At 39.0% G+C, this 25,855-nt stretch overlaps 5 protein-coding genes across 8 annotated transcripts in view; 2 read left to right on the forward strand and 3 right to left on the reverse strand.

The window, feature by feature from the left end:
- The window catches only part of LOC137598486 (zinc finger protein GLIS1), a 71,844-nt gene extending 70,224 nt beyond the window's left edge, over positions 1-1,620 (forward strand). The window contains exon 11 of the mRNA XM_068318694.1: positions 3-1,620. Coding sequence (XP_068174795.1) covers positions 3-139 — 137 coding nt within the window. The 3' untranslated portion in view covers positions 140-1,620. The remainder of the gene's footprint in view (positions 1-2) is intronic.
- Positions 1,105-7,813, reverse strand: elovl8b (ELOVL fatty acid elongase 8b). Of its 2 annotated transcripts, none has more exons than XM_068318699.1 (8): positions 7,599-7,813; positions 7,419-7,476; positions 5,947-6,134; positions 5,767-5,847; positions 5,638-5,694; positions 5,446-5,560; positions 2,047-2,174; positions 1,105-1,960 (listed from the first exon to the last, which is right to left on the reverse strand). In XM_068318699.1, exons 2-8 carry the CDS (start codon positions 7,474-7,476, stop codon positions 1,802-1,804), a joined length of 786 nt encoding a protein of 261 aa, XP_068174800.1. In that variant the 5' UTR covers positions 7,599-7,813; the 3' UTR covers positions 1,105-1,801. The 2 variants fall into 2 exon arrangements, with proteins under 2 accessions (XP_068174800.1, XP_068174798.1); XM_068318697.1 differs by having other exon boundaries at positions 7,545-7,813.
- Positions 7,814-8,189: 376 nt separating this feature from the next.
- Positions 8,190-12,595, reverse strand: LOC137598488 (adenine DNA glycosylase-like). 2 transcript variants are annotated; one of them, XM_068318696.1, is made up of 16 exons: positions 12,561-12,595; positions 12,365-12,462; positions 11,937-12,067; positions 11,642-11,681; positions 11,496-11,569; positions 11,355-11,396; positions 11,178-11,249; positions 10,798-10,911; positions 10,557-10,654; positions 10,237-10,381; positions 9,991-10,072; positions 9,739-9,915; positions 9,137-9,282; positions 8,882-9,031; positions 8,720-8,770; positions 8,190-8,638 (listed from the first exon to the last, which is right to left on the reverse strand). In XM_068318696.1, exons 2-16 carry the CDS (start codon positions 12,447-12,449, stop codon positions 8,498-8,500), a joined length of 1,548 nt encoding a protein of 515 aa, XP_068174797.1. In that variant the 5' UTR covers positions 12,450-12,462; positions 12,561-12,595; the 3' UTR covers positions 8,190-8,497. The 2 variants fall into 2 exon arrangements, with proteins under 2 accessions (XP_068174797.1, XP_068174796.1); XM_068318695.1 differs by having other exon boundaries at positions 12,365-12,595.
- Positions 12,596-13,020: 425 nt separating this feature from the next.
- LOC137598490 (armadillo-like helical domain containing protein 1) lies at positions 13,021-17,154 on the reverse strand. The gene is made up of 11 exons (XM_068318700.1): positions 16,642-17,154; positions 16,305-16,373; positions 16,045-16,211; positions 15,697-15,893; positions 15,313-15,397; positions 15,052-15,165; positions 14,776-14,848; positions 14,459-14,588; positions 13,965-14,042; positions 13,780-13,861; positions 13,021-13,678 (listed from the first exon to the last, which is right to left on the reverse strand). The coding sequence occupies exons 1-11, from the start codon at positions 16,989-16,991 to the stop codon at positions 13,635-13,637; spliced, it is 1,389 nt and encodes a 462-aa protein (XP_068174801.1). The 5' UTR covers positions 16,992-17,154; the 3' UTR covers positions 13,021-13,634.
- A 221-nt stretch (positions 17,155-17,375) lies between these two features.
- LOC137599009 (galectin-3-binding protein A-like) lies at positions 17,376-21,480 on the forward strand. Of its 2 annotated transcripts, XM_068319633.1 has the most exons (6): positions 17,376-17,591; positions 17,926-18,001; positions 19,292-19,483; positions 19,568-19,699; positions 19,795-20,056; positions 20,137-21,480. In XM_068319633.1, the coding sequence occupies exons 2-6, from the start codon at positions 17,941-17,943 to the stop codon at positions 21,188-21,190; spliced, it is 1,701 nt and encodes a 566-aa protein (XP_068175734.1). In that variant the 5' UTR covers positions 17,376-17,591; positions 17,926-17,940; the 3' UTR covers positions 21,191-21,480. The 2 variants fall into 2 exon arrangements, with proteins under 2 accessions (XP_068175734.1, XP_068175735.1); XM_068319634.1 differs by lacking the exon at positions 17,926-18,001.
- The last annotated feature ends 4,375 nt before the right edge of the window (positions 21,481-25,855 follow it).

Consider the following 25,855-nt stretch of genomic DNA (forward strand, 5'->3'; position numbering starts at 1 on the left):
AGGCTTCAGCTTGACCCAGGAGCTACAAGGTGCAGCGGGATCCCAGTTCTCTTCCTGCCCAGAGGAGAGCGTTTTCTTCCAGATGGGCAGCTTCGATCGCAGCCTGAGCCACATGTCCTCCGTCTACACGGAGACATAGAGCAACACTGGAGCAGGACGCGCTTCACCATACCTGCTTTATATACTGCAGTCCAGCTACGGCTACATCCGGTCAGATCACACGCTCCTCTTGCTTCCTTTGTTTCATACAAAGTGAGGGTCATGAGAAACCACAATCATTTCTACATTATTTTGAGCTGTCAGGTCTATGAGAAACCAACAAGATGGAAAACAATGGACACCACAACGTTTGGAAATCAGTTTAGTTCTCATCAACGTGGTTAATTTACTTACCCGTCTTAGCTGAATGATCATGATATAAATTCCTCTCATGTGTTCAGTCCAGGTAGGTAAGAAAAGTGGTCTGAGGGGTCCTTTTTAGCTGACCACTTACAACAAGTCTGTCTCATCACTGGTTGGTCTTTGCGGTGTGACCAGTTTGACCAAAAATTATATTACTCGGCCTGAATCAGTTGAAGAAATTTAGGAAAAACCTAAAGAATTAATAATAAAACAAGCAAAGACTGCAGTATTATCTGCTTCTCTATTCTGTTAAATGGTTTTTCATTTTGTCCTCTGTGGAAATGGAGAGAGAAAAATGAGGTCATAGTGATGTCATCAGGATTAACAGGAACTTGGTTGAGACTTATGATCAGAAAACCTGTGTTATGAATTTGTTATAGTGGTATTTTAATATGAGGGCATTTAAGGTGCTGCAGGGCTCTCCTTAAAGTCGTTGTCACATTTTTTAAAACACTGACCCATTTAGATATAGCAAACTTTTGGCCATTCTAAGATTTACAGTCAATTCAGCTTTATGAAAGTCCAATACTGCATCACTGGAAGGCTTGTGACTCTTCACATTCATTTTGTGACTCTGTATGTGTTCCCCCAACCCCAGGTTACAAACAACTGGGTTTGAGGGTATTTTGATATGATATATTAAAAATCACTATTTACACACTTAAACGAAAGATTATAAGAGTCAAAGAATTACGAAACATGTATAATTTTCTTTTTATTAATGTAAAAACTGAGCGTACCTCTCAGTCATTCACACATCAATACACTCCATTTGCTCAGAAAGACATTTGGCAGAGAGTTCTTCATTAACTGAGAATCGGGCTAATGCTGTAGCTAAGATATGTATACAGTGCAACCTGATCAAGCTTCCATATGCTGTTTTTCAGTATTAATATATAAACTTCATCCATCCTAAATTGAAATACAATGCCTTCTCTCTCTTTTTCATGTGTTTTTTCTATGATCTACATCTGTCAATCTATTTTTACGCTGAAGTGTAGAAAAGAATATATCATTTTGCTGTGTTAAAAAAGTTTGTTAAGTGCATTTCTTTATGGATTTATCTCTGGAGGATGGTTTGGACTCATTAATTCTGAAATAATACAGAGAAACCAACCTACTAATAATTATTATATTATGTGTATAAAATGTACAGTTTGTTTACAAAAATCGTTTGAATGTCAGTTTTCAGCGTAATAAATAAAAAAACTGTCTTATCACACTTGTTTTGTTATTTTTGAAGGTAGGGCACCAATAGAAAATATTTCTAAACGTAGTTTAAACATATCAAGTATTTAAGGTGACATAATGAGTTTGACAGCTCGTTCTGAATGTTGAGGAGTGAATTCATACTACGGGCATCTTGCTCCCTCCAGCGGTCAAGGATGAGTACTGCATCTCATTTTTTCTTACTGAGGTAGCTCTGATAATAGAAATTACTGAAGAGGATAATGAGGGTGACGCAATAGCCAAAAACCACCACGTTCATGGAGTCCGGGTAGTCACACTCTGTGAACAGGTTGTGGCCGGTGTGCAGCAGGAACAGCAAAAACTGCAGCTGAAGATGAAGTCATGAAATGTTCAGGTCAGCTTTCCTGCATTGACAGTGTACATCATGCAATACACAGAGCAGGAGACGCTCACCAGCTGCAGGGATGTGAGGTATTTCTTCCACCACAGGTACTTCTGCATATGAGGGCCAATGGCTGCCAGGCCATAATAAGAATACATCACAATGTGGACAAAGGTGTTGACCAGGCCGATAAAGAATGCTTTAGGATGAGGCACAGACACCAAACCAAGTGTTAAAAGAAGCATCAAATACTCTGCGCCCTTTACCAAATAAATACGGATGTCACTGTGAAATGCTAATCATTAATTGAGTAAGTAAAAACTTCCATTTTTTGAAAATCATAAAATAGAATGCTTGTAATTCCCAAAATATCAGCGTCCACTTCTACTTGACATGTGAGATGTGTAAACTTTTGTGTGAAAAAGTTCAGTTACGCCCAGAAACCTTCATTTGAAACAGTCGCCTCAATGTGTAACCATAGAAACCAAAAAAAATACAAACGATAAATTGGTTCTACCTGTCTACCTGTGAATAACAAAAATGTATCTCTTCAATACTTTGTTGTTGAAATTAGAATCATTTGTGAAAAAATATTGTCCAACAGTAACTAAGTTACGCTCGAGAATGAGTCATGAAAGGGAGAACCTAGTCCTTTATTGCTCTCTTCATTATGAGACGGGTTGATAGACTGATAAAGTTGTTTCCAAGGCCAGAAAAGCTTCTTAAAAAACCAACAGAAATTTGAGTTGAAATTTTTTGTTGCATCATTTGTTCTGCTCCATTACTTAGATTAAAACCTCTCACCTCTGAGAGAGGTTTTAATCTAACTCTGAAGCCTCTGAGGATAAAATTGCACAAACATCACAAATTACAGACTTGCATCCTCCCAGTTTAATGTTTCACTCAAAGGAATCTAACTAAATGTGTTAATCTGTTACTCAATAATTCCCATCTTTCCTCATCTGAGACCCCCAACATATTTGTTCTAACTGAGGTCATCGGTACTTTAAAATATAAGTATATGGTTTCATTCAAAAAAATAAAAGAATTTGTTACTCATACAGGGCTAATCTTTTCCCTGTGACATGAGAGGATGTTTAACAGGAATGGCCAGTTATCATCCTCATCAACGCCTGTGCAGAGGAAGACAAGGATCAAGACCTTTCATGCTTGAGGAAATGGGTACGGTCAGAAAGCAAGTCTGGATGTAAAGGTTCGAAGTATTGCAGCAGAAAATTCAACACTGACAAGGATGGTTTTGCACGCGGGTGCTAAAGGCTTTGTGAGGCATCAGGCTGAGAAACAAGACTCACTGAATGACAGATTTAGCAGGTCGCTAATGCATGTGATATCCATTCAGTGCATTGCATTGACAATTTGAACTTTTTGTGGAACCATAGACATCTTTTTCGGAAAAATGCAATGTACTGAAACGAGTCAGGAGTAAATCTTTCCACCTTAAATAGCTCTTTCCTCTTGTGTCACACTGTTCTTTTTACCATGGACTTGACATAAGGAGAATTGAAACTAAAGGACAAAGTATCAGGACATGGAGGATGGCCAACAGCCCCATCGTCCCTCAAGATACAAGCTGTGATATCTATAGACACCGACCGAGAAGGTCAATCTCCTCGGTCGGTGGCCTCGGAGATGCTACTCACTCCCCCATCAGCCTCATCATCCCTCCAGTCCTAAACTTTCACCCCAAATCCCACCTCGACCATCTCTGCCCCGAGCTTTATCAATACAGGTTTATAATGCTCCACCTTTCAAGAAACATATAACTGTCCAACTTAATTCCAGGTAAACTACAATTCACAATGGAGCATAGAAAAAATAAACTCATTAAAAGCTGAATTTAGCTCTTTATATTAGGGCTTTGGTGGGTAAATTGTTCCTGATCATTCTTCTTCTTTTAGGGGTCACCACTACTTGTCATCTGTTTCCATGTCAGCCTGTCTTCTGCATCCGCCTCTCTAACACCAACTGCCCTAAAGTCTTCCCTCACTACATCCATCCACCCTCTCTGTGGTCTTTCCTTACCTTGCCTTGTAGCGCCATCCTCAACACCTTCATACCAGTATACTCATGATCTCTGAATGGGTCCAAACCATTGAAGTCTACTCTCTCTTTGTCAAAACCTCTCTCTTTGGCTGTTCCACTGATAAACTCATTTCTGATCCGAACCAACCAGGTTGGTTGGGATCAGAAATGAGTTCCTAGCAAGAACTCCTAGCCAGAACCTCAATGTCTTCATTTTCGTCACCTCCAGCTCGGCTCCCCGTCTTCTTTTCAGCAACACTGTTTTCTTGTAGATGAGACGATGACAATCTATAGCTGCTTAGCGGGTCATGGGCCTGCTGGAGCCTATCCCTGCTAGCTATGAGCAAAAGGCTGGATACACCCCAGATAAGACACCAGCTCATCATGGGGATTCAATTATTATCATGCAGCATTCAATTATTATGCTCCTCACCTGTGGAACAAACTTCCAGAACAACTCAGGTGTTTCAAATTTTAAGTTTCAAATCAAGCCTGAAACCTGTGTCTCCTCAATGCTCACTCTATTTTTTTTACTTTAATGCATTTTTATTGCTTAAACTGATTTATTTCGATTTTAATGTCTTTATTTAATTTCTACCTTTATATCACCTTTATAATCATTTCAAAGTTCCGTGCTGAATGTATTTGTTTGTCATTGTAAAGCTCTTTGAATTTGCCTTATGTATGAATTGTGCTATACAGTACACTCCCTTTGCCTTTCATTGGTGGGAGTGGGTGAAAGGGTAAGCAGTGATAAGGATGTAGGTTAGATGTGGCGTTGAGTGTGCAATGGGAATTTGTGCCTCTTCAATAGAACAACAAATTAGGTGCAATTGCCTAAACTCTTTGCTCCCCAAGTAACACTCATAATTAAAAAACAAGGCAGTCAGAGGCTGCAACATCCCGTTACACCCCTGATTTCAAAATTTTACGCTGACCTACTTTTGTAGTACAATATAGAATTCATTGCTTTTCATTGGCTTTTCATTTCATATGTGTAAGTTGACCACTGCCAGAGGTATACTGTAGCAGACAGACTCACGACAACCTACAATATTGTTCTGGGTATTAAAAAGGTATAAAAGTGAAAATTTGACCTTGACCTAGTTTTTCAAGGTCAAGGTTGTGATCTAATTTTAATTCCCTTGCCTCCCTGAATATAAAACCTTTTGTTTTGTCTTTCTATCTTATCCTGTTCCTGAGATATGTGCAAAAACATTTACAAAAGTTTAAATTTGACCTTGACCTAGTTTTCTCAAGGTCAACGTCATCATCTCATTTTCATCCACTGTGCCGGTCGAGGAATGTGCTTTTTGTTTCATCTTCCTATCTGCAATGGTTGTGAAGATATTTGGTGGACAGACGGACGAACACACAAACACTGACAATTACAATACATCACCGCTTCACGGTATGTAATTACTCACACTGTCCGCCAGCCACATACTTGACCCCCGCCCACCAGTTAAAGATCATGGTGGCATGGTGGTAAACGTGAAGAAAAGTCACCTGGTTGTTCTTCTTCCTCAGGATGAAGAACACCTGGTAGTAAAGAGAAGGCTGTTCTAGATCAAACGCTGTATTTCAGTGCAAACACCTCAAACGTTGTGAATACCAACCGTGTCGCTGAGCTCTATGACCTTGGAGAAGAAGAACCACCAGCAGACTCTGGCCATCTGGAGACAAATTAATTTTGTATACCATTAATGAATTGATTGATCAGTGATTTCATAGTGAGGCTTGCTTACCCTCAGTGCCAGTGGGCTGGTGCTGTAATCCACAGGCTGACAGAGGAGGCTATAGCTGGAAAGCCAGGAGGTGACCAGGAACTGGAGAAGAATCACACAACTGAGTAAACCATCCACCACCAATATATCCTCTTGCAATGACTGGGAATATTAAAAACAAGAAAAAGAGCACAAACAAACCTCATAGAACATGTAGGCAGACAGGCCAACCATGGCAAAGTTGTAAATAATAAGAAAGACTCTGAGATCAACAGGTTTTCTGTGCTTCATCAGATGGGGGCCAACCCAGATGCCACAGAGGTACACCAGGAAGATGACTGTAACCGGGATGGGGGAGTAGACCAGGGGCCACGGGTCTGTCCTCTTGTCTGGAATATTATAGGCATTACATTATTATAGGTGTCAGGAAATTTTAGGATTAGGGCTGTCACTTTAACGCGTTAATTAGATTATTCACGCTGCAAATTAGCATGCTATAAAAATTAACACAATTAATCGTGAGTGTGAAGTCAATGCGCAAGCATTTTAAATTTGGCCCATTGAGTGACCCGTAGACTGCAGTGACATCACTTCCTACCTGCGCCACTAGTCAAAAGCAGGGTGACTGACAACAGAGATGGACGCGACACAGGAGAGCGAGGCAAGCCCACTCGGACCTTTGGGCGGAAAGTTTATTTCTAAAAAGAACAAAGACGGGACTATCAACAAAAAGGAGGACGAGCCAGCAGAGAAGAAGAGCCTCCTCCTGCTGTCTTCAGACCAGGAGGACCAGGAGCCTCTAGCAGCTACAAAGCTGAGCCGTGCGTTAGAATGCATGGGTGTCCACTGGAGTGGGGCGCTGTCCTCTCTTGCACGCAAATACCTGGATACCCCTGGCACGTCTGTGCCATGTGAGACTCTTTCCACTCACAGGTAACATCATTCAAAAGAAGAGGGCAGCCTTACACTCAGACAATGGAAACAAGCTTGTTTGTCTGACCAACTCGCTCAAGGACGCATAGAGTTGTCTGTTGTCAGTTATTTATTTTATTTAACTGTATTTGTATTGCATTTTTGAGAAATGCACCTGGCCCAATTGGTTTGCTGATGTGCTTGGCCTTTTTTCTTTTGAATTTCATTTATAAAGCACACTTAACCAATAAAAATGTGGATTTCAAATCGTCTCTTCTTGGTGTTTTCTATTGATTAGTCATGCACTGCAATTTTGTTATGTCCTTAGAATTCAAATTCTTTATTTGGGGGGCCTTTAGCAGGTATGAGATTAAAATGTGATTAATTTAATTACAAATCCTGTAATTAGATTAATTTTTTAATCGCCTGACAGCACTATTTAGGATCATATTAAACATGTCTCTATTTTTTTTATTTAATTATTTTCTTATATGTACTGGTATAAGTCTTGACTTGTCTGACCCATCTGTGGAACACGACGGTCAGATTTAAAATCATGTGACCATCAACAAAGCAGTCATTGTGGAAGCATAAAGCCTTCCACATGCAGCTCCCACACCCTGATAACCACCACTGTACGCCCCTGCTTCAGAAACAGAGAATACCCCCCCCACACACACACACACACCACCTCAACCCCGAAACTCGATCAATATGAAACTAATATGATCTATATGTGTGGAAAGTAGCCGCCACCATACCTCCATTGTCCACTATCCTCTGATAGGCATCCGCGACTCTCCGCCATGCAGAAGCCATCTGGAAACACAGATTAATGAAGAAATAAAGTCAAATCTGCAGCATGTTAACATTAAATTCTAACTCACTGAGGGACACAAAGCGGACTTTGCTCCGGAGAAAACTGTCCGATGACGTGTTACCGCTGCTGAAGCGCAACTCCCGGATTGCGGAGCGGTCCGGAGAGAAATGAATGAAGACAGACCGGAGGGACGAGCCCGACGCGGGAACCCAGGACACTAAAGCTTAATGCTGCGATGAGTCACTCTGAAAGGCTTCGGTAGAAATACCACAGATATGGATCAGTGTGCTTTTCGGTGGAGCCTTTGTGAGTTTGTTTTTTCGATCTTGAGTTGGTGATAGCTATCACGGCAGGGGGCGCTGTTTCCCTCCACAGCGTGAATTTATTCCCAAGGATTCCAAATTTTTATTGATGCAGGAAGCGTTTATTTTCCTGATTCTAGGACTTGGTAGGGTTAGAGAGGACCACTGTGTATATGTAGAGACCTGAAAAAATGTATTTCATAATAGGACCCCTTTAAAAATGGTAAGAGAAAGATATATTGATTTCCCCAACACAAATTCGTATAAAAATCCAGAACAATATATAAACTTCAGATAGTAGCATATTTTCTTTGGGCAAACCAGGTAACAAGACAATCTTGACATGAATACATTTTATTTAATTAAATACAACAGATTTTTTTTTACCTCCATGAGAAAAACATGCATAATAGCTGAAGCCAAGGTTTGTGTTATCTCTGTCCTTTATTGTCGTTTGTGTCACAAATTGTTTGCAAAACATAATTTACATTTAATCCTGAGTTAAGTTGAAGGATAAAATCAGTGTTACAGCATATGATAAAATATCTACAGGGACGATGGAAGTCGTGTGCATCTTGTCTAACAGTGTAAAAGCTGAACAGTGTAAAAGTTAAAATCCTTTGTCTCTGATCTTTCTTATAAAAATGCAGGGCTGATGTGTAAATTACAAGTCACATAAACTTTATAAGGCACCATTTGCGACTCATACGTCATCCTGTCAACATTCCTTTTTAACCGTCCTAAAGAAGGAGCTGAGGGAAAGCTGTCTGCTGCTGTCAGCTGCATCCAGTCTGGGTTTTTTAGACGTCCCTAGATTCTGGCGGTTCTTTGTGCTGCCATGTTTTTTCATTTTTCCATCCTGAGACAAGAAAAGAAAAACTATAAGGTTGGAATCCAGATATAGTACAGAATTGAATTGTAGAAATAACCAAATACTTACATTAGATTTTTGTTCTTTCTGCCTGTCCACAGAGTCACAACGCTTAAGGATCTGTAACAGAGTATCCATGTTGCTTTATGAAATCCTTCATCATTAAACTCTATTTTACAATCACAATAATAAAAAGATGTTTTTCCTTTAAAGTTTTTAAAAGAAAGCAACCTTTTTCACTCCTGTGGACACAGCAGCTTCCTCCAGAGCAGACCTGGTGAGCCACTGAGTGTTTCCACACTGCGTTTGGGCATCGCCGTCTTTCAGTCGCACGCTGTGAACCACGTACGTCTGGTGGATGTGGGAGAAGATGTGAACCACCTGCAAACAGTGATGCATCACCAGTTTTTAAAACAGCCACAGGAGGCGTTTATGTGCATGTAAAAATGCGTCTGACTGACAGGTGGGGCTAAACATGGAGTTCACCTCTCCAACAAGCTGCATGAGATCATCAGTCAGATGCATTCCTGAGATCCTGCTGATCTCAGCACACAGTGCCTTTTTCTGTTTCACCTCAGAGCTCTTCTCCTCCTGCAGGAGACTGGGAAACTCCCACAGGCCCGCCAGCAAACCTACCGACACACACCAGCTAATCAACACAACACAAAACTGACACGACAACAAAAAAAACCACGTGAAGGTAGCGGAATGGAAAGTTCATTTTAATATGATAATGTACAAACACGTTTCAGTTTAAATGTCAATTCATTTTGTACTGTGACATTTTTAAAACTAATGCTTATTTTCGTTTTTTCAGCAGTTAATTTTTTTCATTTCTGCATTTAGTATTTTCAGTTGAAGTTCAAAAATTGAAACTCGTGACAATCCAGTAGTCACCACAAATGAAAATAAAGTTGCAGAGTGAATTAAGCATTTAAAGTTCCTAGTGAGGATCTGGATATATGGACACAAAAGCAATTTCAAATTGAAAGTAAAAACTTAACAGTCTGGTTGCAAGCAAGCTCATCATTACTATTACCAGCGCTGCAAAGAGATCCTGCAGGGATCCACCACATACACACACCCACCTTTGTTCGGTCTCTGTGTGAGCAGATACTCGTCCTCCTCCCCGGATCTGATCACCACGCAGGTCAGAGTTCGCTCCACTCGAGGCGGCTTCTTTGCCGGCTTCCTGGGGAAATTCTGCACACCCAACTCTTCATCCCAAGGCTCAGAGGGACAGAGTGGGCACGTCCCTCCGGTCACTGATAGACAAGAGAAAGAACTTCTCTATAACAACATGACTGAGAGAGAACCTATAGACCACTCAGGATACTTACTACAGTCTTCTATATCAGGCACGGATGGAGGCTTAATATCTAGCTTCCCAAACAGCTTCCTGGAGTTTTTCTCTTGTTTCACCTGCAAAGTCACATTCCGTCTTAGTCCAACGCCACATCCAGGACAATCCAGGGCCTTCCTAATCTAAGTTAGCGTCAGTTTCTTTAGCATTTGTGACACAAAGCAAAGCACAAACTATTATCATTGCTTGCTGCCACTGTTCTAACACCTAGCATGGTTTCTACCTTGTTGTACGAGTGGCAGTGAGATTGGACAGGACACTGGCTGCACAGCGGCCCTTTAGGGGTGCAGACTCGTGCCCCCAGCTCCATCATGGCTTGGTTAAAGTCTCCTGGTCTCTCAGGGTCCACCAGCGTATTGGCCAGATTCCTGAAACAGAGAAAATTCTCGTATAATTTATCATTTAACCTATTTTTTGATACACAAAATGCCGATAATCCAATTGAGAATTCAGGGAGGAAATGCAAACGGACTGGACTAAAACACCTGACCAGCAGAAGGTCGTGTCTGGGCCTTTGGTTATCACTTTAAAGCTTAATCTCACCACAGCGTGTCTGTTACTGCAGGACTTGTGCTGTCGGCTCCGATGGCCCTCATGCGGCACAGAACCCGAATCACATTGCCATCCACTGCTCCAGTAACCTAGGCAACAGATATCTCCATCATTGTGATAAACAATGCTCTGCAAGTGTGGCCTCAGAGTTTGATGAGGACCACAAGAATACAAACGGTTGTGGTGCAGGCAGGTGTGTGTGTGTGTGTGTGTGTTTCTGTGTGAGACCCACCTGGCCCAGTGCAATAGAGCTGATAGCTGCAGCAGTGTAGCGTCCCACGCCAGGCAGCTGCTTCAGCAGGTTGTTAGCTGTACGAGGCATCTGTCCCTGAAGCTCTGACACCACCTTAAGCACACCAGGAACACTATTCACTCTCTACATATTGGTCAACAGACAATATCCATCCATTTTCTAAAACGACACTTTCAGAGGGTAGTAGGGGAGCTGGAAACTATTCCGGTTGACATTAGCTGGTAGGCAGAGGGAACCTGGGAATAACCCAATGATTGCAGAACTGGTCAATCCGCAAACCTTAACCAATCACTACAGACTTGTTTATGATGCACTCGTCTTCCAAGAATGTTTGACCGTCAAGATTATTAAGCGCTGACCTTCTGAGCTCCTTCATGCAGCCTTTTCCCTCTGGAATAGTAGCCGAGTCCAGCCCACATTTGGTTCACTTCCTAAATATAAAAGGAATGAACTGTATTTTATTTCAAATGAATTCTATTTGAATATCACTTTTATCCTCAGACACTGCTGTTTTTTTGTTTTTTTTTAGTGGTCACCTCGAGTGTTGCAGCTGCGAGATCCTCCACTGTGGGCCAGCGCTAACACAAACCAGAAAAGGTTTAGATAACACTAATAGATGATATTAATTAAATTTAAAACAGACTCTCTATTCTAATGAACACTTCACTGATGCCTACCTTCATCCATTTGTTGTAGTAGTCTATTACTGTGGCAACTTGGGTCTGTTGCAGCATGATTTCTGAAACCCACACTAAAAAAAAGCAAAATCACTACGTGAATGCTGCCAGCAACGGTTTAGACTGATTGGAAAATGTTTTCTTACCTCCGTATGTCCTGATGTTGAGGTCCGGTTCTGTCACAGCCTGTGAGTAAAGACAAGGAACCAGTCAACTACTAATCCGCGTTGATACCCAGATTACACTAAAAAAAATGGCGCCACAGTAATCCAAATTAAACATTAAGTAAATTACTTTCCAATATCATTCAAATTTATTTCTTGTATGCTGCAGCTCTAAACCAAGCGTATAAGAGCACTTTCTGTGTGATGCAGATTTTAAATTTGCCTGTGTGACTGATAAAGACTAAACAAAGCCAGAAAACTCTTTTAAACTATTTACCAGAGTCCTCCATGGGAGCTTTCGCTTCTCCTGGTCATACCAGCTGAGGAGCTGAGACCGGAGCAGCTCAGCATCAGCAGCATCGTGGAACATGTGATACGTGGAAAGTGGTGAAACATCAGTGGTTTCCTCTGGAACAGCAAAAAAAACAAACAACAACCCCAAACTCATTTATAACCGAACAAGGAAACTTTCAGTTTACATTCAAGAACAGGAAGATGGAAAATAAAGATGTCCACGTGATGGAGTTTGGTTCTCTGTTTGGATGATATAAGGGACTGTATGATTCATTATGTTGGATGTTTACCAAAGTTTCAACAAAATTACAGATATCTGAACAGTGACTTGTAGTTCTATTATAGTGTTTATAACGTGTCTTACGTGAATCTCATTTAAATTTACATTTCATTACGTAACATGTTACTTGCCTTCTTTCACAGCCCTTTTGCATCTCTTCCGTGTTGGTTTCGCTGTGTTCACCATTTCCGGTCCGGTTCTTTTGCCTCTGTGCATCACTGAACGCAATCTGCTCGTAAACAAACACCGCATGCAGCGATTTACTTCATTTCTCTAAATACAGCTTGAGAACATGTGTTTACTTGAAGTTGTTTACGTTCCCGCCACCTTCTTTACGGAGAGCTGCAGTTCATCCAATCCGCTGCACGGAAAGGCGACACGTGAGATGCGTCACATCCGGTCAGTGGTTTAAACGCAGAATGAGAGAAAGGCAGACTGTGTAATTATTATGACATACTGTTTTACTGTATTACTATTAACTGGCGATATTAGAGGAGGCATTTACTTCATCCGTCAGTGGTGGTAAATAAAATAATATAACGCTATAAACACCCGTTATAACCCTCAGTAAAGGGGCGAAAAGAGTAAAATTAGTACAAAGTAGTTGAATAAGTCCAGAATTCAGAAAAAAACATTGACATCTTTCTGGTGCTTCAGATGTAGCTCATTTAATGTTCATTATAGGACAGGTAATTATTTTCCCCATTAATTGAAATAAAAAATATTTTTGAAAAATTTCAAATACAGATGAAACGTTTTCAAAGTGACATATTTTCTGTTTGTTTTGATCACCAATGGAAAGGTTGCAGCGTTATTGAAAGTAACTGAGTTTTCCCAGAATGCTTGAAAGGAAAGGCAGTACATTTTCCTATCATTCTAATAATATGATTGTTTTCGGTGCAGAAAATGTCTTGTGGGACTTTCAAAACATTTCATTTTATCTGATGTCAGTGAGATCGATGGCTGATTATTCTAGTTGTGTTTGTCCATGCTATGGTGTGTTTCATAAGGAGTTCAGCATTATATATTAAGGAAGGTAATAATTAGAATTTAATTAAAGCTGTTAAATAGCTGTAGTTAAGTGACAATGGTTCTCTACAAAATGCAATGGAATAATAGTAGATGTTAGGTTAAAAGAAAAGGTTAAAGTGCCTCAGTAAATTACTTCATACAAAGTACAACAATGATTAGTCATGATCAGAATAATTAAAATGCATATTAACACGATAGAAGGATTTAAAGCTACAAAGTAATATGTGTTAAGTACAGTAGCTGGTCACAGATGACAACAATATAAGTCTTTATTTTACCTGTTCTATATGATCTTATAAACACTAAATAGAAGCGAGGGAGTGATGAATAATAATAGATGGGACTAAAATAAAATTGTCATTCTTCACATCATTGCATTATTTTTTCTTCTGGGTCAGAGCCACCATCTGAAACTAAAATGTAAAGGACAACAAAAAAGACCAAAAAAAATGTTTTATTACATAGCACAGATGATTGAAACATTCTTTTGACCAGCTTCACAAGTCTTCATTACCTTCAGTTATGTTCACCATGTTCGTTAGCAATATTTCTGCTTGTGTTTCATCGATATTCATGTACAAGGTGTCAGATTTGTCCTGTAGAAAGAGAGTGATAGAGTTTGTTAGCTCCCTTCTAGCAACATCTACATGGACCTTTAAACCAATAATGTCATAATAGTTAGATGTTACTAAATCTTACCATCAACGCTGTAAACAGTTCACTGCCAGTCACTCTTTGTACATGTTTCTCAAGGACTGGATAGGAGCGAATAAATTGCTGGACAGAAATGAGTGCTGTGTTAGAGTTTATGTACATCGCTGCCTGAATGCATTCATGTACATTTGAGTGAAACAGAAGATTTTGAGCGAGCTGTGTGACAGGATTAGATCATAATGAATTTTGTGATTTGTAATTTCTGTACTACTGGACTACAAGGTGCACCTTCAATGAATGGCTTATTTTAAAACTGTTTTCATATATAAGGTGCACTGTATTATAAGGCGCACTGTCGGTTTTTGAGAAAATTAAAGGTTTTTAGGTGCACGTTATAGTGTGGAAAATACTATCGTTGCTAGCAAATATTCATGAAAAAATTTGCGAGAAATCATCATATGCCACAGAGGATTATCTTTGTAGGGTAAATGTATGCATGTGTGCATGTTTGTGTATATGAAAGCATGGGTATACTCCACCTCTAAGGCCAGACTGGCTTGTATTTGTGCATCTGTGTGCTCTCTGTTGCCCATAGCATATAGAAGATGTTGGATCACTTCAAGAGAGAGGAGCTCATGAGAAATCTCCTGACTGCCCTCCGCCAGCAATCTTCAAGACAAACATCACCAAAAGAAACATATAACTTTATGTCTGAATAGCCATCTGGTTTATACTGAGATTGTTAAAGTCGTTGTAGTACATTAATATGAATTCAGTGTATAACAAAGGCTTTTAACCATTGCTTTGTAAAACATTCATACTGTAACTTTATGTCTTTTGATATTTAAATCCTTACCGTATAGTTTTAGCTGCAGCAGCTTGTTGCACAAATACAGGCAGAGATCCAGTAATCTTGATTATATCAGACTCTGGAGAGATTATATGTGGTAAGATGAGGTTAATATTGCAAACAAGCTCACACTGTGTCTAAAAGTTGACCAAATTTCATACATTGATTGACATGATGCGTGAAGGGTTGGAAATTGATGCATCAGTTTCAGAAAACATAGCCCCTTTGAAATTCGTCACTGTATCAGTCAGAAAATGAGACAGTTAAAGAACAGATGGTTACCTTCCATATCCTGGTACGCTTGTATTTCTTTAGTAGGCCTCAGGAGAGCCACCAGTCCACTGAGCAGCACTGACCTCACATCAAAAGCCTTCAACGCCAGAATCAGATTAATGGCTGGCAAACACAAAAAGAATCAGACGGGATTTAAAGGTGATTTTCTGCATTGAGATAAAATAGCAAGAGAATTCTATTGTACACACAAACACAAAAACCCACCTGTTGAGCTACGTCACAAGTTTATCACCATGTGTCTCTGCTTACCTCCATCCTGAACCTCCAGGTGAAGGGACCTGAGCATATTCAACAGAGGTTCCACTATGCTGTCATGGACCGTTTTCATTTTGGCCTGCCAGGGAGGGAGGTGAAAGAACACATGCATCTTTAATTATTTGAAGTTATCTTTGCTTTTCTGTGCCATGGCTCGAATCAATTTCAATCAGAATATGTGAAAAAGTGAAGATGAGTACCTGAATTAAAAACTTTCATGTTGCTCTTTATATATTAAAGATTAAGAAGATTAAAGATTAATTTATTAATTATTTCATGCAACAAATCACATTATTATGCTCATTTACTGTATATGTGAGTACATGTGAGTACATTCGCTTGTGCAATGCATGAATGTCCACAGATGAGTGAATTTACCTGCATAGCATGTAAGGTGATCAGGACAAGCTGCTGGGCCCTGGGGGAGCTACAGGTCAGGAGTGGACTCAGGCCTTTGTAGATTTGCTGTTGATATTTGGGGTTTCCGTAGGATAGCGACTCTAAGAGGCTCCATGCTGTATCTTGGGTTTCAACTGTGTTTGACTCAGCCATGATCACTACTATTGTTTTTACACCTGAAAGAATGTAAAAAATATAAATAAATTGAGTGGTTCTACCTGGTGTGGTTTCTACATAAATTATCTACACGGATAAGAATGTGATTTTTTATGCAATGAATGAAAAAAGTGTTTTAAAAAATACAGCTATTTTTGGTACAATATTTACCATGACTTTCACAGATAATTTCTTTGTACTTGCGACCAGCATTTGAGACTGCCAGGAGAAGACGCAGGGCCTCGGCCAGTTCCTCCTCACTGCTCCTACAGTGGCTCAAGATCTCCAGGAGAATGAGAACTCCTCCATCCTCCACAAACTCTGTGAGGTACTGATCACTGAGGAATGTGAGAAATGTGGGTCACCCACACAAAAACCTTCATGATGAGGCACAGATGTTAAAGTAGCTTGTACCATTTCATCTCACTCACTGGCATGCTGCCGAAAGAAAAATCCCTATTGATTTAAGCTGCAGCCCTAAAAATGTCCCAGATGTGTATCTGAATATTCAGTGAAGGGCTGGATCAAAACTATGACATTACATGGGACTGGAACCAGGAGCGCATCCACCCCCACTGGAAAGTGAAACATTAAATTTATTTGCATACAATTGGATTTCATCCACAGTAATGGATATCAATCAACTAGCTCCTAATCATTTACTGTATTGATGAAATTAAGATGTATTGAAATAAGTTTCCTGCTTCTGAGGTCTGGTTTGGTTCAGTGATCCATCCTGTTAATCATACATAAATAAAGTAAGGATACGTGAGTCTGGTCCAGGTGGTGATCCGGGCCAGGAAGAGGCTGGCTACCTGCGCAAACTCCTGTTCCAGCTCGTAAAACGTCTTGTTGGTGTTCTGCGTCAGGAAGGTTTTCAACATGCGGCTGCGGACCGTCCTGTCACCCCGGTCCCATTGTCGTAGGAAGCCGAGCACTTTGCCGATGTTCCCTTGAACCTCCATCGTGTCCCTCTTCCTCTCGTCTTTCTTTTCAAGTCGGCTATGAAAACGTGATGAAATGTTTCGCCTAAACACAAACAGCCCCTCGGAATTAACTGGAGAAATCCTGCAGCTTGTAACTGAAAACCTCCAACTAACTTCATTTAATGTCTTCATCTAATGTCATCTAATTTATCCTCGAAGGCTTTCTTTGCTCTTGATTTTCCTCTCCTTCAGTAGCCGATGTTGCTCGTGGTTGCCTAGCAACGCCCCCACAATCACTGCAGACGGAGGGGCTGGTTTGGTCCAGAGGCGCAGCTTGAAGTAAAGCCCTGCCGGGTCCCAACCCAACCTACTGGTGTCTGGTTTGACCTGCACCAACAGGTCACTGAACTGTCCAGTTCAACTGGAATGTTTAAAGGTCAATTTCTGTCCTCTAAAAACCCACACTTGGCAAGTGTTAAAAAAAAAAAAAGGTTGTGTAAATATTGCATGTATTAGCAGAACTTCATTTACAGAAAAGTCTGGGACAAGGAAGTGGTGCGGATGTGATTGCCTTGCAAAAAATGTGACCAATCAAAAGAGGACCCGTGTATGTCTTGCAATTTTAACCCAAAATGGAAAATAAAAGTAATCACGTGCTCTTGCAGGGGTTGAATTTGTAGGTTCGCTCTTATATTTTGTAAGAAGCAGTGTGTTAATGTCCGTTATTATTACTCAACATATGGCGCATGACATCTGATGACATACTTTCTTTAATATTATTCTTAGGAGCTGGTAAGTTCTTTCAAATTTTTACATTCTTTTGAAGGAATTCTATATTGTCTTTATAGAGAAGAACATGATACGTACTTAAATTGGCGGCAATTTTCCATTATCCTTGTTTCAGTTTAATTCACATGTGTTTGTGTATATTGGGCTGGTTAGTTTTAAGAAACTAGGTTACACTGACATTAATTGTCTTTAAAATTAATTTTAAAATTAGTTATGTTTATGATGTCTGGGTAAAAAAAAAATACAGAAGTGAAAGCTCACTGTACACCGTGTATATAGATGAACAGAGAATGGGTAAATATCGAAAATAAGTACTTGTTTTTGTTTATTTTTCTAGTGGATTTTGGTAAAAATGAGAGAATATACTTCATCGTTTTTCTCAATTATTTTCTGGAGTGTCAGCTTGTCGACTTGTGAGTAAAATATTTTTTCTAATCCAATCAAAGCTTAAGTAATGAGCAAAAAAAAGCAATTTTTTTCCATTGAAACCCTGCTGCAGCTTTCTCCTCTTTTCTTGAATGACCATTGTTTTGAAAAGATGTAAATATAATAAATCTAATCGTAATGTAACCTTAACCCATATATTCAATCGCAGTAAAGATGGAAGTAACAAATCAGTGATTTGTTACTTCCAAATCACTAATAACTTCCAAATTACTAATAACTAAAGCCAAGGAGATAAAGTGTATTTCTGATAAATGTTTTGCTATGCTTCAATCACAATCTCTGCAAATTCTGTTTGCTTAACTGGCAAAGCTTAGATTAACTATTAACTGTGGACTGATGTAATGTTTTGTAAATAAATATACAACTAGTACATAGTTCGAGGTACCAGAGAACTGGGTGTATATGTGTGTGTGTGTGTGTGTGTGTGTGTGTGTGTGTGTGTGTGTGTGTGTGTGTGTGTGTGTATATATATATACAGTGATACCTCTGTACTCGACCGCCTCTATACTCGACCAAATCGACCAAAATGTATCGGACCCCGAACAGATTTTCGGTGCTCGACGAGCCGAGTCGACCCGAACGCGCTCCTCGGCTGCGCTCCTCGGCCAGCGGGTAAGCGTCAGTTCGACTCAGACCGCCAGCGGAGTAACACGTACGCAAATTACGTACGCAAATTACGTACGCAAATTATAGCAAAATATGAAAGTGGTGTACGAGTGTCCGACCTCGCGTCGCAGTACTAAATGGCAAAGTCAACCATTTCCACTATGTTGAAGCAGAAGCACCTGACAATGGACAGGTTCCTTCTTAAAGAATAGAGGAAGGCTACTGCCCAGAGAGATTCACCTCCACGGAAGAGAGAAGGGAGAAAACCCCTGGAGGCGCGTTACCTAGCGTCATCATGGAGGGGATTCCCCTTCCATGATGACGCTAGTGCCATCAACCGCTCTCTAAAACGTAAAGTAAATTATACAAAATGCTTTATAATGCTTTATCTTTATCATGTACTGCTTGTGCACATTTACGTATTCATTGTTGTTTAGATACACGTTCTTATAATATTTTAGGTATTTTTCTAAATGGTAAGAACGGATTCAAATACTTTCCATTATTTCTTATGGGAAAATTGGTTTCGGTGGTCGAACAAATCGGTGCTCAACCACCACCTCAGAACGGATTATGGTCGAGTACAGAGGTATCACTATATATATATATATATACATACATTTTTTAAAAATTATATTTTTTTCATTTAGGCAACGAGGAAGGCGCTCTCAGGTTGGCTGATGGTAAAGATCACTCTGAGGGTCGTGTGGAGGTCTATCATGATGGCGCTTGGGGAACCATATGTGATGATACCTGGGACATAAATGATGCTCTCGTAGTGTGTCGCCAGCTTCATTTCGCTGGTGTAAAACAAGTTTTGGGATCATCTGCATTTGGTCCTGGTAATAAAGCTAAACCTCTCTTTCTTAGCTGAAACTCAAATAATCTTTGTCACTGCTTTTATTCTGTGGTTGATTTTGTGTTAGGCCAAGGTGACATCTTGATAGATGATCTACACTGTATTGGGACTGAGATAAACCTGAGTTACTGTAAATTCGGAGGATGGAAGATCCATGACTGCAAACACAGTGAGGATGCTGGTGTCATTTGCAAAAATGGTAAGGCAAGTGAGCAGAGGAGAAATAAAAGATACAGTGAGTCTGACAACAATTTCACTTCAGAACAAAACTCACTTAGCCCTTTTTGTTCACAGAAAACATCCAGAATCCAACAAGAAAGTACAATCTGGACCACAATCAAAACCTCTCTCATCAGCTGGGAAAGCTATTTGACAGTGGAGGGAACTGTGACCTGAACATTACAGTGAACGTGGACAACATCACCACTGAGAAGATATGTGCTCACAGGGTCATCCTTGCTCTGAACTCAAACCTCAGGCTTTCTCAGCCAGACTTAAACAGCCTCAGTATCAATGTCTCTTCTGACTGCATTAAACATGCCAACAACTTTATTAGGTACAAACTGCTTTTGGTTTGACTGCATGCACTGCTTTACAAATAGATGAACCGTTCTGATGACAGTGATTGCTTTTCAGATACTTCTACACAAGAAAGATTGAAGTGGCTCTACCCTCAGCCATTTGCATTCTCAGGATGGCCTTTGACTGGAGTCTGACAGAGCTTCAAAATGAGGCTGTGAAAATTATCACACCATTTATTATAGGGGATTCCATTTTCCAGAGTCCAATCTCTATTTATGATTATGCAGTTTTTTCAGGTGATGAGGAACTGCAGGAGGTTTACATTCGCTACCTGGCGTGGAACTGTGAGGCTCTGATCCATTCACCAGCCTGGACTAATCTCCCATTGGATCTGGTCAAAGCTGTTCTGTCTCGCTCAGACCTAGTGGTGCACAATGAAACTGTCATCCTGAATGGACTGAATGAATGGAAGGCAGCCCAAAACTACACAAGTGCTGTTGAGGATCTTTTGAAGCTCGTCCGTTTCCCAATGATACCAGTTGAGGACTTAAACTCGCTGAATGACTCGCAGTATCATGCCAGCAAGTTACAGGGATTCCAGTTTAACGCTCTGCCAAGATCCAGTTTGCTAAACGAGGTGACAAAAGAAGAAAATATCTACACATCCAGGATTTACACCAGCAGCCCTTGGAGCTCTACCTTCATTTACTACATTAATAAAGTCCCTGAGGAAGTGATGATCTCCAACATTGGAGACCAGAATCTCACGAGCCTCACATCTGATTTCCAAACACCGGTTTACAATAGTGCCTATTTCACGTTCAACAAAATCCACTGGAAGGCAAGGCTGTACATCACTGAAGAAAGCTGTATAAATGAAAATGTGACTTGCCTCTCTTTCCCAGCGGTCAGTTTGAGGATAGAGAAAAATAACACTGATATCCCACTTGAAGTGGGACAGAGTATTGGCTACAGCAATAGGCTTGTTATTATGTGTGAGAACAGGTATGTGATCCATGTTGCTGAACTAAATCATGTTCACACAGACGACCCTGTATTTGTCCAAAACAGCTCAGAACAGGTCTATCCATGTGAGTCAGAGCTGCTCTCCTACCAAGTGGTGGTACGTCCTCTGTACTTAACTGATCCTGCTAGTGTGGTGGAATAAAGTAAACACAACTAGAGTGTAAGAAGAAACAATCTACATATCATAATCTAACAAGTCTCTCTGTTGATGGGCAGGAGTTTGATCCCCAAGGGGAAATTTAATTACAACTTTGAGTGAGAGCTGATCTATCTAGATCAGTTAAGCACAACAATGGGCAGCACACAGTTTACAACGTTTTTATTGTGAGATACTGCTGCAGATTTGAATGTTCCTCTTTTTTAATGTATGTCTGTTTTAATTCAGCCTTTTTCTTAGAGTGGACAAGAACAGGCAATACAAAATAAAAGCTACAGTTTGTTTTGTTACTATCCTACTGCTGAAGAACACAAACAAACATCTGGATTACCATACTTAAAAAGGTTATGTATGGGTTTTAAAATATTTTGTATGGATCCATCATTTTTCTGGATTTTTCTAGGTAGGAAATAGAGAGAGGGTGATGGGGTGGTACGCAGCAAAAGGCCAAAAGTGGGACTTGACCTCATGGTCATCATGTGGAAATTGTTCATAAGGCACTAATGTGCAATGTGCACTCTGCAGATCCAGAACATTTTTAACCGTGGACATTTAAATGTTTTTTGCTTCTTATCTCTGTGGGTAATGCCTGAACTGCTTGGACAAATATTACATAACGACAGATTAAAATGCGATTGGATTAATTACAAATCCTGTAATTAATTAATTTTCTTAATCGCATGCCATTTCCATCCTTTTTGCAGTCAACTACCATCTGTCCGTTCGCGTTCCTCTCCTGGATCCCAAACCTGCCCATCACTTCTTCATCACCTCTGCTACTTGCACAAACATGTCCATATCCAACTAACATAAATAACGTAGCTAACGGAAATATCGTAGCTAAAGTAAATAACGTAGCTAAAGTAAATAACGTAGCTTACGAAACTAACGTACCTAACCTACATTACGTAGCTAAAGTAAATAACGTAACTAACAAAAATAACAGCTAAAGTAAACAACTTAGCTTTAGTAACTAATGTAAATAACGTAGCTTACGTAAATGACGTTGCTTTCGTAAATTACGTAAATTACGTAATTTACGTAAATTGCGTAATTTAGGCAAATTGCGTAGCTCGTTTTACGTAAATTGCGTAACTTACGCAAATTACGTAGCTCGTTTTACGTAAATTGCGTAACTTACGTAATTTGCGTAAGTTACGCAATTTGCGTAACTCATTTTACGCAAATTGCGTAAGTTACGTAAATTGCGTAACTCTTTTTACGTAAATTGCGTAAGTTACGTAAATTGCGTAAATCATTTTACGTAAATTGCGTAAGTTACGTAAATTGCGTAAATCATTTTACGTAAATTGCGTAAGTTACGTAAATTGCGTAAGTTACGTAAATTGCGTAACTCATTTTACGTAAATTGCGTAAGTTACGTAAATTGCGTAACTCATTTTACGCAAATTGCGTAAGTTACGTAAATTGCGTAATTCATCTTACGTAAATTGCGTAAGTTACGTCAATTGCGTAACTTGCGTAAATTGCGTAGCTCATTTTACGTAATTTACGTAAATTGCGTAAATTGCGTAGCTAAAGTAAGTACAACTTAGCTTTACGTAACTAATGTAAATAACATAGCTTACGTAAATGACGTTGCTTACGTAAATTACGTAATTAACGTAAATTGCGTAAATTAGGCAATTTGCGTAGCTCATTTTACGTAAATTGCGTAACTTACGTAAATTGCGTAACTTGCGTAAATTGCGTAGCTCATTTTACATAAATTGCATACATTACGTAAATTTCGTAGCTAAAGTAAATAATGTAGCTTACGTAACTAACGTACCTAACCTACATAAAGTAGCTAAAGTAAATAACGTAACTAACAAAAATAATAGCTAAAGTAAACAACTTAGCTTTACGTAACTAATGTAAATAACATAGCTTGCGTAAATGAGGTTGCTTACGTAAATGACGTAATTAACGTAAATTGCGTAATTTAGGCAAATTGCGTAGCTCATTTTACGTAAATTGCGTAACTTACGTAAATTGCGTAGCTCATTTTACGTAAATTGCGTAGCTCATTTTAACTTACGTAAATTCCGTAACTCATTTTACCTAAATTGCGTAACTTATGTAAATTGCGTAGCTAAAGTAAATAACGTAGCTTACGTAACTAACGTACCTAGCCTACATAAAGTAGCTAAAGTAAATAACAAACTCACAAAAATAACAGCTAAAGTAAACAACTTAGCTTTACGTAACTAATGTAAATAACAAAGCTTACGTAAATGACGTTGTTTACGTAAATTACGTAATTTACATAAATTGCGTAATTTAGGCAAATTGCGTAACTCATGTTACGTAAATTGCGTAACTTACGTAAATTGCGTAGCTCATTTTACGTAAATTGCGTAAGTTGCGTAAGTTGCGAAAATTGCGTAGCTCATTTTACGTAAATTGCGTAACTTAAGTAACATGCGTAAATTGCGTAGCTCATTTTACGTAAATTGCGTAATTTAGTCAAATTGTGTAACTCATGTTACGTAAATTGCGTAACTTACGTAAATTGCGTAGCTCATTTTACGTAAATTGCGTAAGTTGCGTAAGTTGCGAAAATTGCGTAGCTCATTTTACGTAAATTGCGTAACTTATGTAAATTGCGTAACTCATTTTACGTAAATTGCGTAACTTACGTAAATTCCGTAACTCATTTCACTTAAATTGCGTAAGTTACGTAAATTGCGTAACTTACGTAAATTCCGTAACTCATTCTACCTAAATTTCATAAATTACATAAATTGCGTAGCTAAAGTAAATAACGTAGCTTACGTAACTAACGTACCTAGCCTACATAAAGTAGCTAAAGTAAATAACGTAATTCACAAAAATAACAGCTAAAGTAAACAACTTAGCTTTACGTAACTAATGTAAATAACAAAGCTTACGTAAATGACGTTTTTAGATAAATTACGTAATTTACATAAATTGCGTAATTTAGGCAAATTGCGTAGCTCATTTCACGTAAATTGCGTAACTTACGTCAATTGTGTCGCTCATTTTACGTAAATTGCGTAACTTACGTAAATTGCGTAGCTCATTTTACGTAAATTGCGTAGCTCATTTTAACTTACGTAAATTGCGTAACTCATTTTACTTAAATTGCGTAAGTTACGTAAATTGCGTAACTCATTTTATGTAAATTGCGTAACTTACGTAAATTCCGTAACTCATTTCACTTAAATTGCGTAAGTTACGTAAATTGGGTAACTCATTTTACGTAAATTGCGTAACTTACGCAAATTGCGTAGCCCATGTTACGTAAATTGCGTAGCTCATTTTAACTAAATTGCGTAAGTTACGTAAATTGCGAATGTAAAGTAAATAACGTAGCTTACGTAACTTAGGTACCTAGCCTACATAAAGTAGCTAAAGAAAATAACGTAACTGACAAAAATAACAGCTAAAGTAAACAACTTAGCTTTACGTAACTAATGTAAATAACAAAGCTTGTGTAAATGACGTTGTTTACGTAAATTACGTAATTTACATAAATTGCGTAATTTAGGCAAATTGCGTAGCTCATTTTACGTAAATTGCGTAACTTACGTAAATTGCGTAGCTCATTTTACGTAAATTGCGTAGCTCATTTTAACTTACGTAAATTGCGTAACTCATTTTACTTAAATTGCGTAAGTTACGTAAATTGCGTAACTCATTTTATGTAAATTGCGTAACTTACGTAAATTCCGTAACTCATTTCACTTAAATTGCGTAAGTTACGTAAATTGGGTAACTCATTTTACGTAAATTGCGTAACTTACGCAAATTGCGTAGCCCATTTTACGTAAATTGCGTAGCTCATTTTAACTTACGTAAATTGCGTAACTCATTTTACGTAAATTGCGTAACTTACGTAAATTCCGTAATTCATTTTACCTAAATTGCGTAAGTTATGTAAATTGCGAATCTAAAGTAAATAACGTAGCTTACGTAACTTAGGTACCTAACCTACCTAAAGTAGCTAAAGAAAATAACGTAACTGACAAAAATAACAGCTAAAGTAAACAACTTAGCTTTACGTAACTAATGTAAATAACAAAGCTTATGTAAATGACGTTGTTTACGTAAATTACGTAATTTACATAAATTGCGTAACTTACGCAAATTGCGTAGCCCATTTTACGTAAATTGCGTAGCTCATTTTAACTTACGTAAATTGCGTAACTCATTTTACGTAAATTGCGTAACTTACGTAAATTCCGTAATTCATTTTACATAAATTCCGTAAGTTACGTAAATTGCGAATCTAAAGTAAATAACGTAGCTTACGTAACTTAGGTACCTAACCTACATAAAGTAGCTAAAGAAAATAACGTAACTCACAAAAATAACAGCTAAAGTAAACAACTTAGCTTTACGTAACTAATGTAAATAACAAAGCTTATGTAAATGACGTTGTTTACGTAAATTACGTAATTTACATAAATTACGTAACTTACGCAAATTGCGTAGCCCATTTTACGTAAATTGCGTAGCTCATTTTAACTTACGTAAATTGCGTAACTCATTTTACGTAAATTGCGTAACTTACGTAAATTACCTCCGAGGAGGTGGTTCATTTAACGTCTCGTTTCCGGCAGAAGCCGGACGAGCCGCTAGACTTGTGGCTAGTGCGCTTGTTGGATGAAGGAGGGTCGCAAG

This window comes from Antennarius striatus, chromosome 7 (assembly GCF_040054535.1).
Source record: "Antennarius striatus isolate MH-2024 chromosome 7, ASM4005453v1, whole genome shotgun sequence".
Taxonomy (NCBI): Eukaryota; Metazoa; Chordata; class Actinopteri; order Lophiiformes; family Antennariidae; genus Antennarius; species Antennarius striatus.

Bases quoted from the DNA above. Each gene is read 5' to 3' on its own strand.
- elovl8b (XM_068318699.1), bottom strand. From the start codon at position 7,476: ATGGCTTCTGCATGGCGGAGAGTCGCGGATGCCTATCAGAGGATAGTG. The intron at 5,695-5,766 runs GTAAGCAAGCCT...ATTTGTCTCCAG, and splicing joins CCAGCCCACTGGCACTGAGG to ATGGCCAGAGTCTGCTGGTG. The intron at 5,561-5,637 runs GTTGGTATTCAC...CTTTACTACCAG, and splicing joins TCATAGAGCTCAGCGACACG to GTGTTCTTCATCCTGAGGAA.
- LOC137598488 (XM_068318695.1), bottom strand. From the start codon at position 12,485: ATGCGGTGTTTGTTTACGAGCAGATTGCGTTCAGTGATGCACAGAGGC. The intron at 11,397-11,495 runs GTAGGCATCAGT...GGTTTGTGTTAG, and splicing joins ACTACAACAAATGGATGAAG to CGCTGGCCCACAGTGGAGGA. The intron at 11,250-11,354 runs GTGACCACTAAA...TTTTATATTTAG, and splicing joins TCGCAGCTGCAACACTCGAG to GAAGTGAACCAAATGTGGGC.
- LOC137598490 (XM_068318700.1), bottom strand. From the start codon at position 16,991: ATGAAGACATTAAATGAAGTTAGTTGGAGGTTTTCAGTTACAAGCTGC. The intron at 14,589-14,775 runs GTAAGGATTTAA...TTTGTCTTGAAG, and splicing joins GCTGCAGCTAAAACTATACG to ATTGCTGGCGGAGGGCAGTC. The intron at 13,679-13,779 runs GTAATGAAGACT...TTTACATTTTAG, and splicing joins CATGGTGAACATAACTGAAG to TTTCAGATGGTGGCTCTGAC.
- LOC137599009 (XM_068319633.1), top strand. From the start codon at position 17,941: ATGAGAGAATATACTTCATCGTTTTTCTCAATTATTTTCTGGAGTGTC. The intron at 19,484-19,567 runs GTAATAAAGCTA...ATTTTGTGTTAG, and splicing joins ATCATCTGCATTTGGTCCTG to GCCAAGGTGACATCTTGATA. The intron at 20,057-20,136 runs GTACAAACTGCT...ATTGCTTTTCAG, and splicing joins CATGCCAACAACTTTATTAG to ATACTTCTACACAAGAAAGA.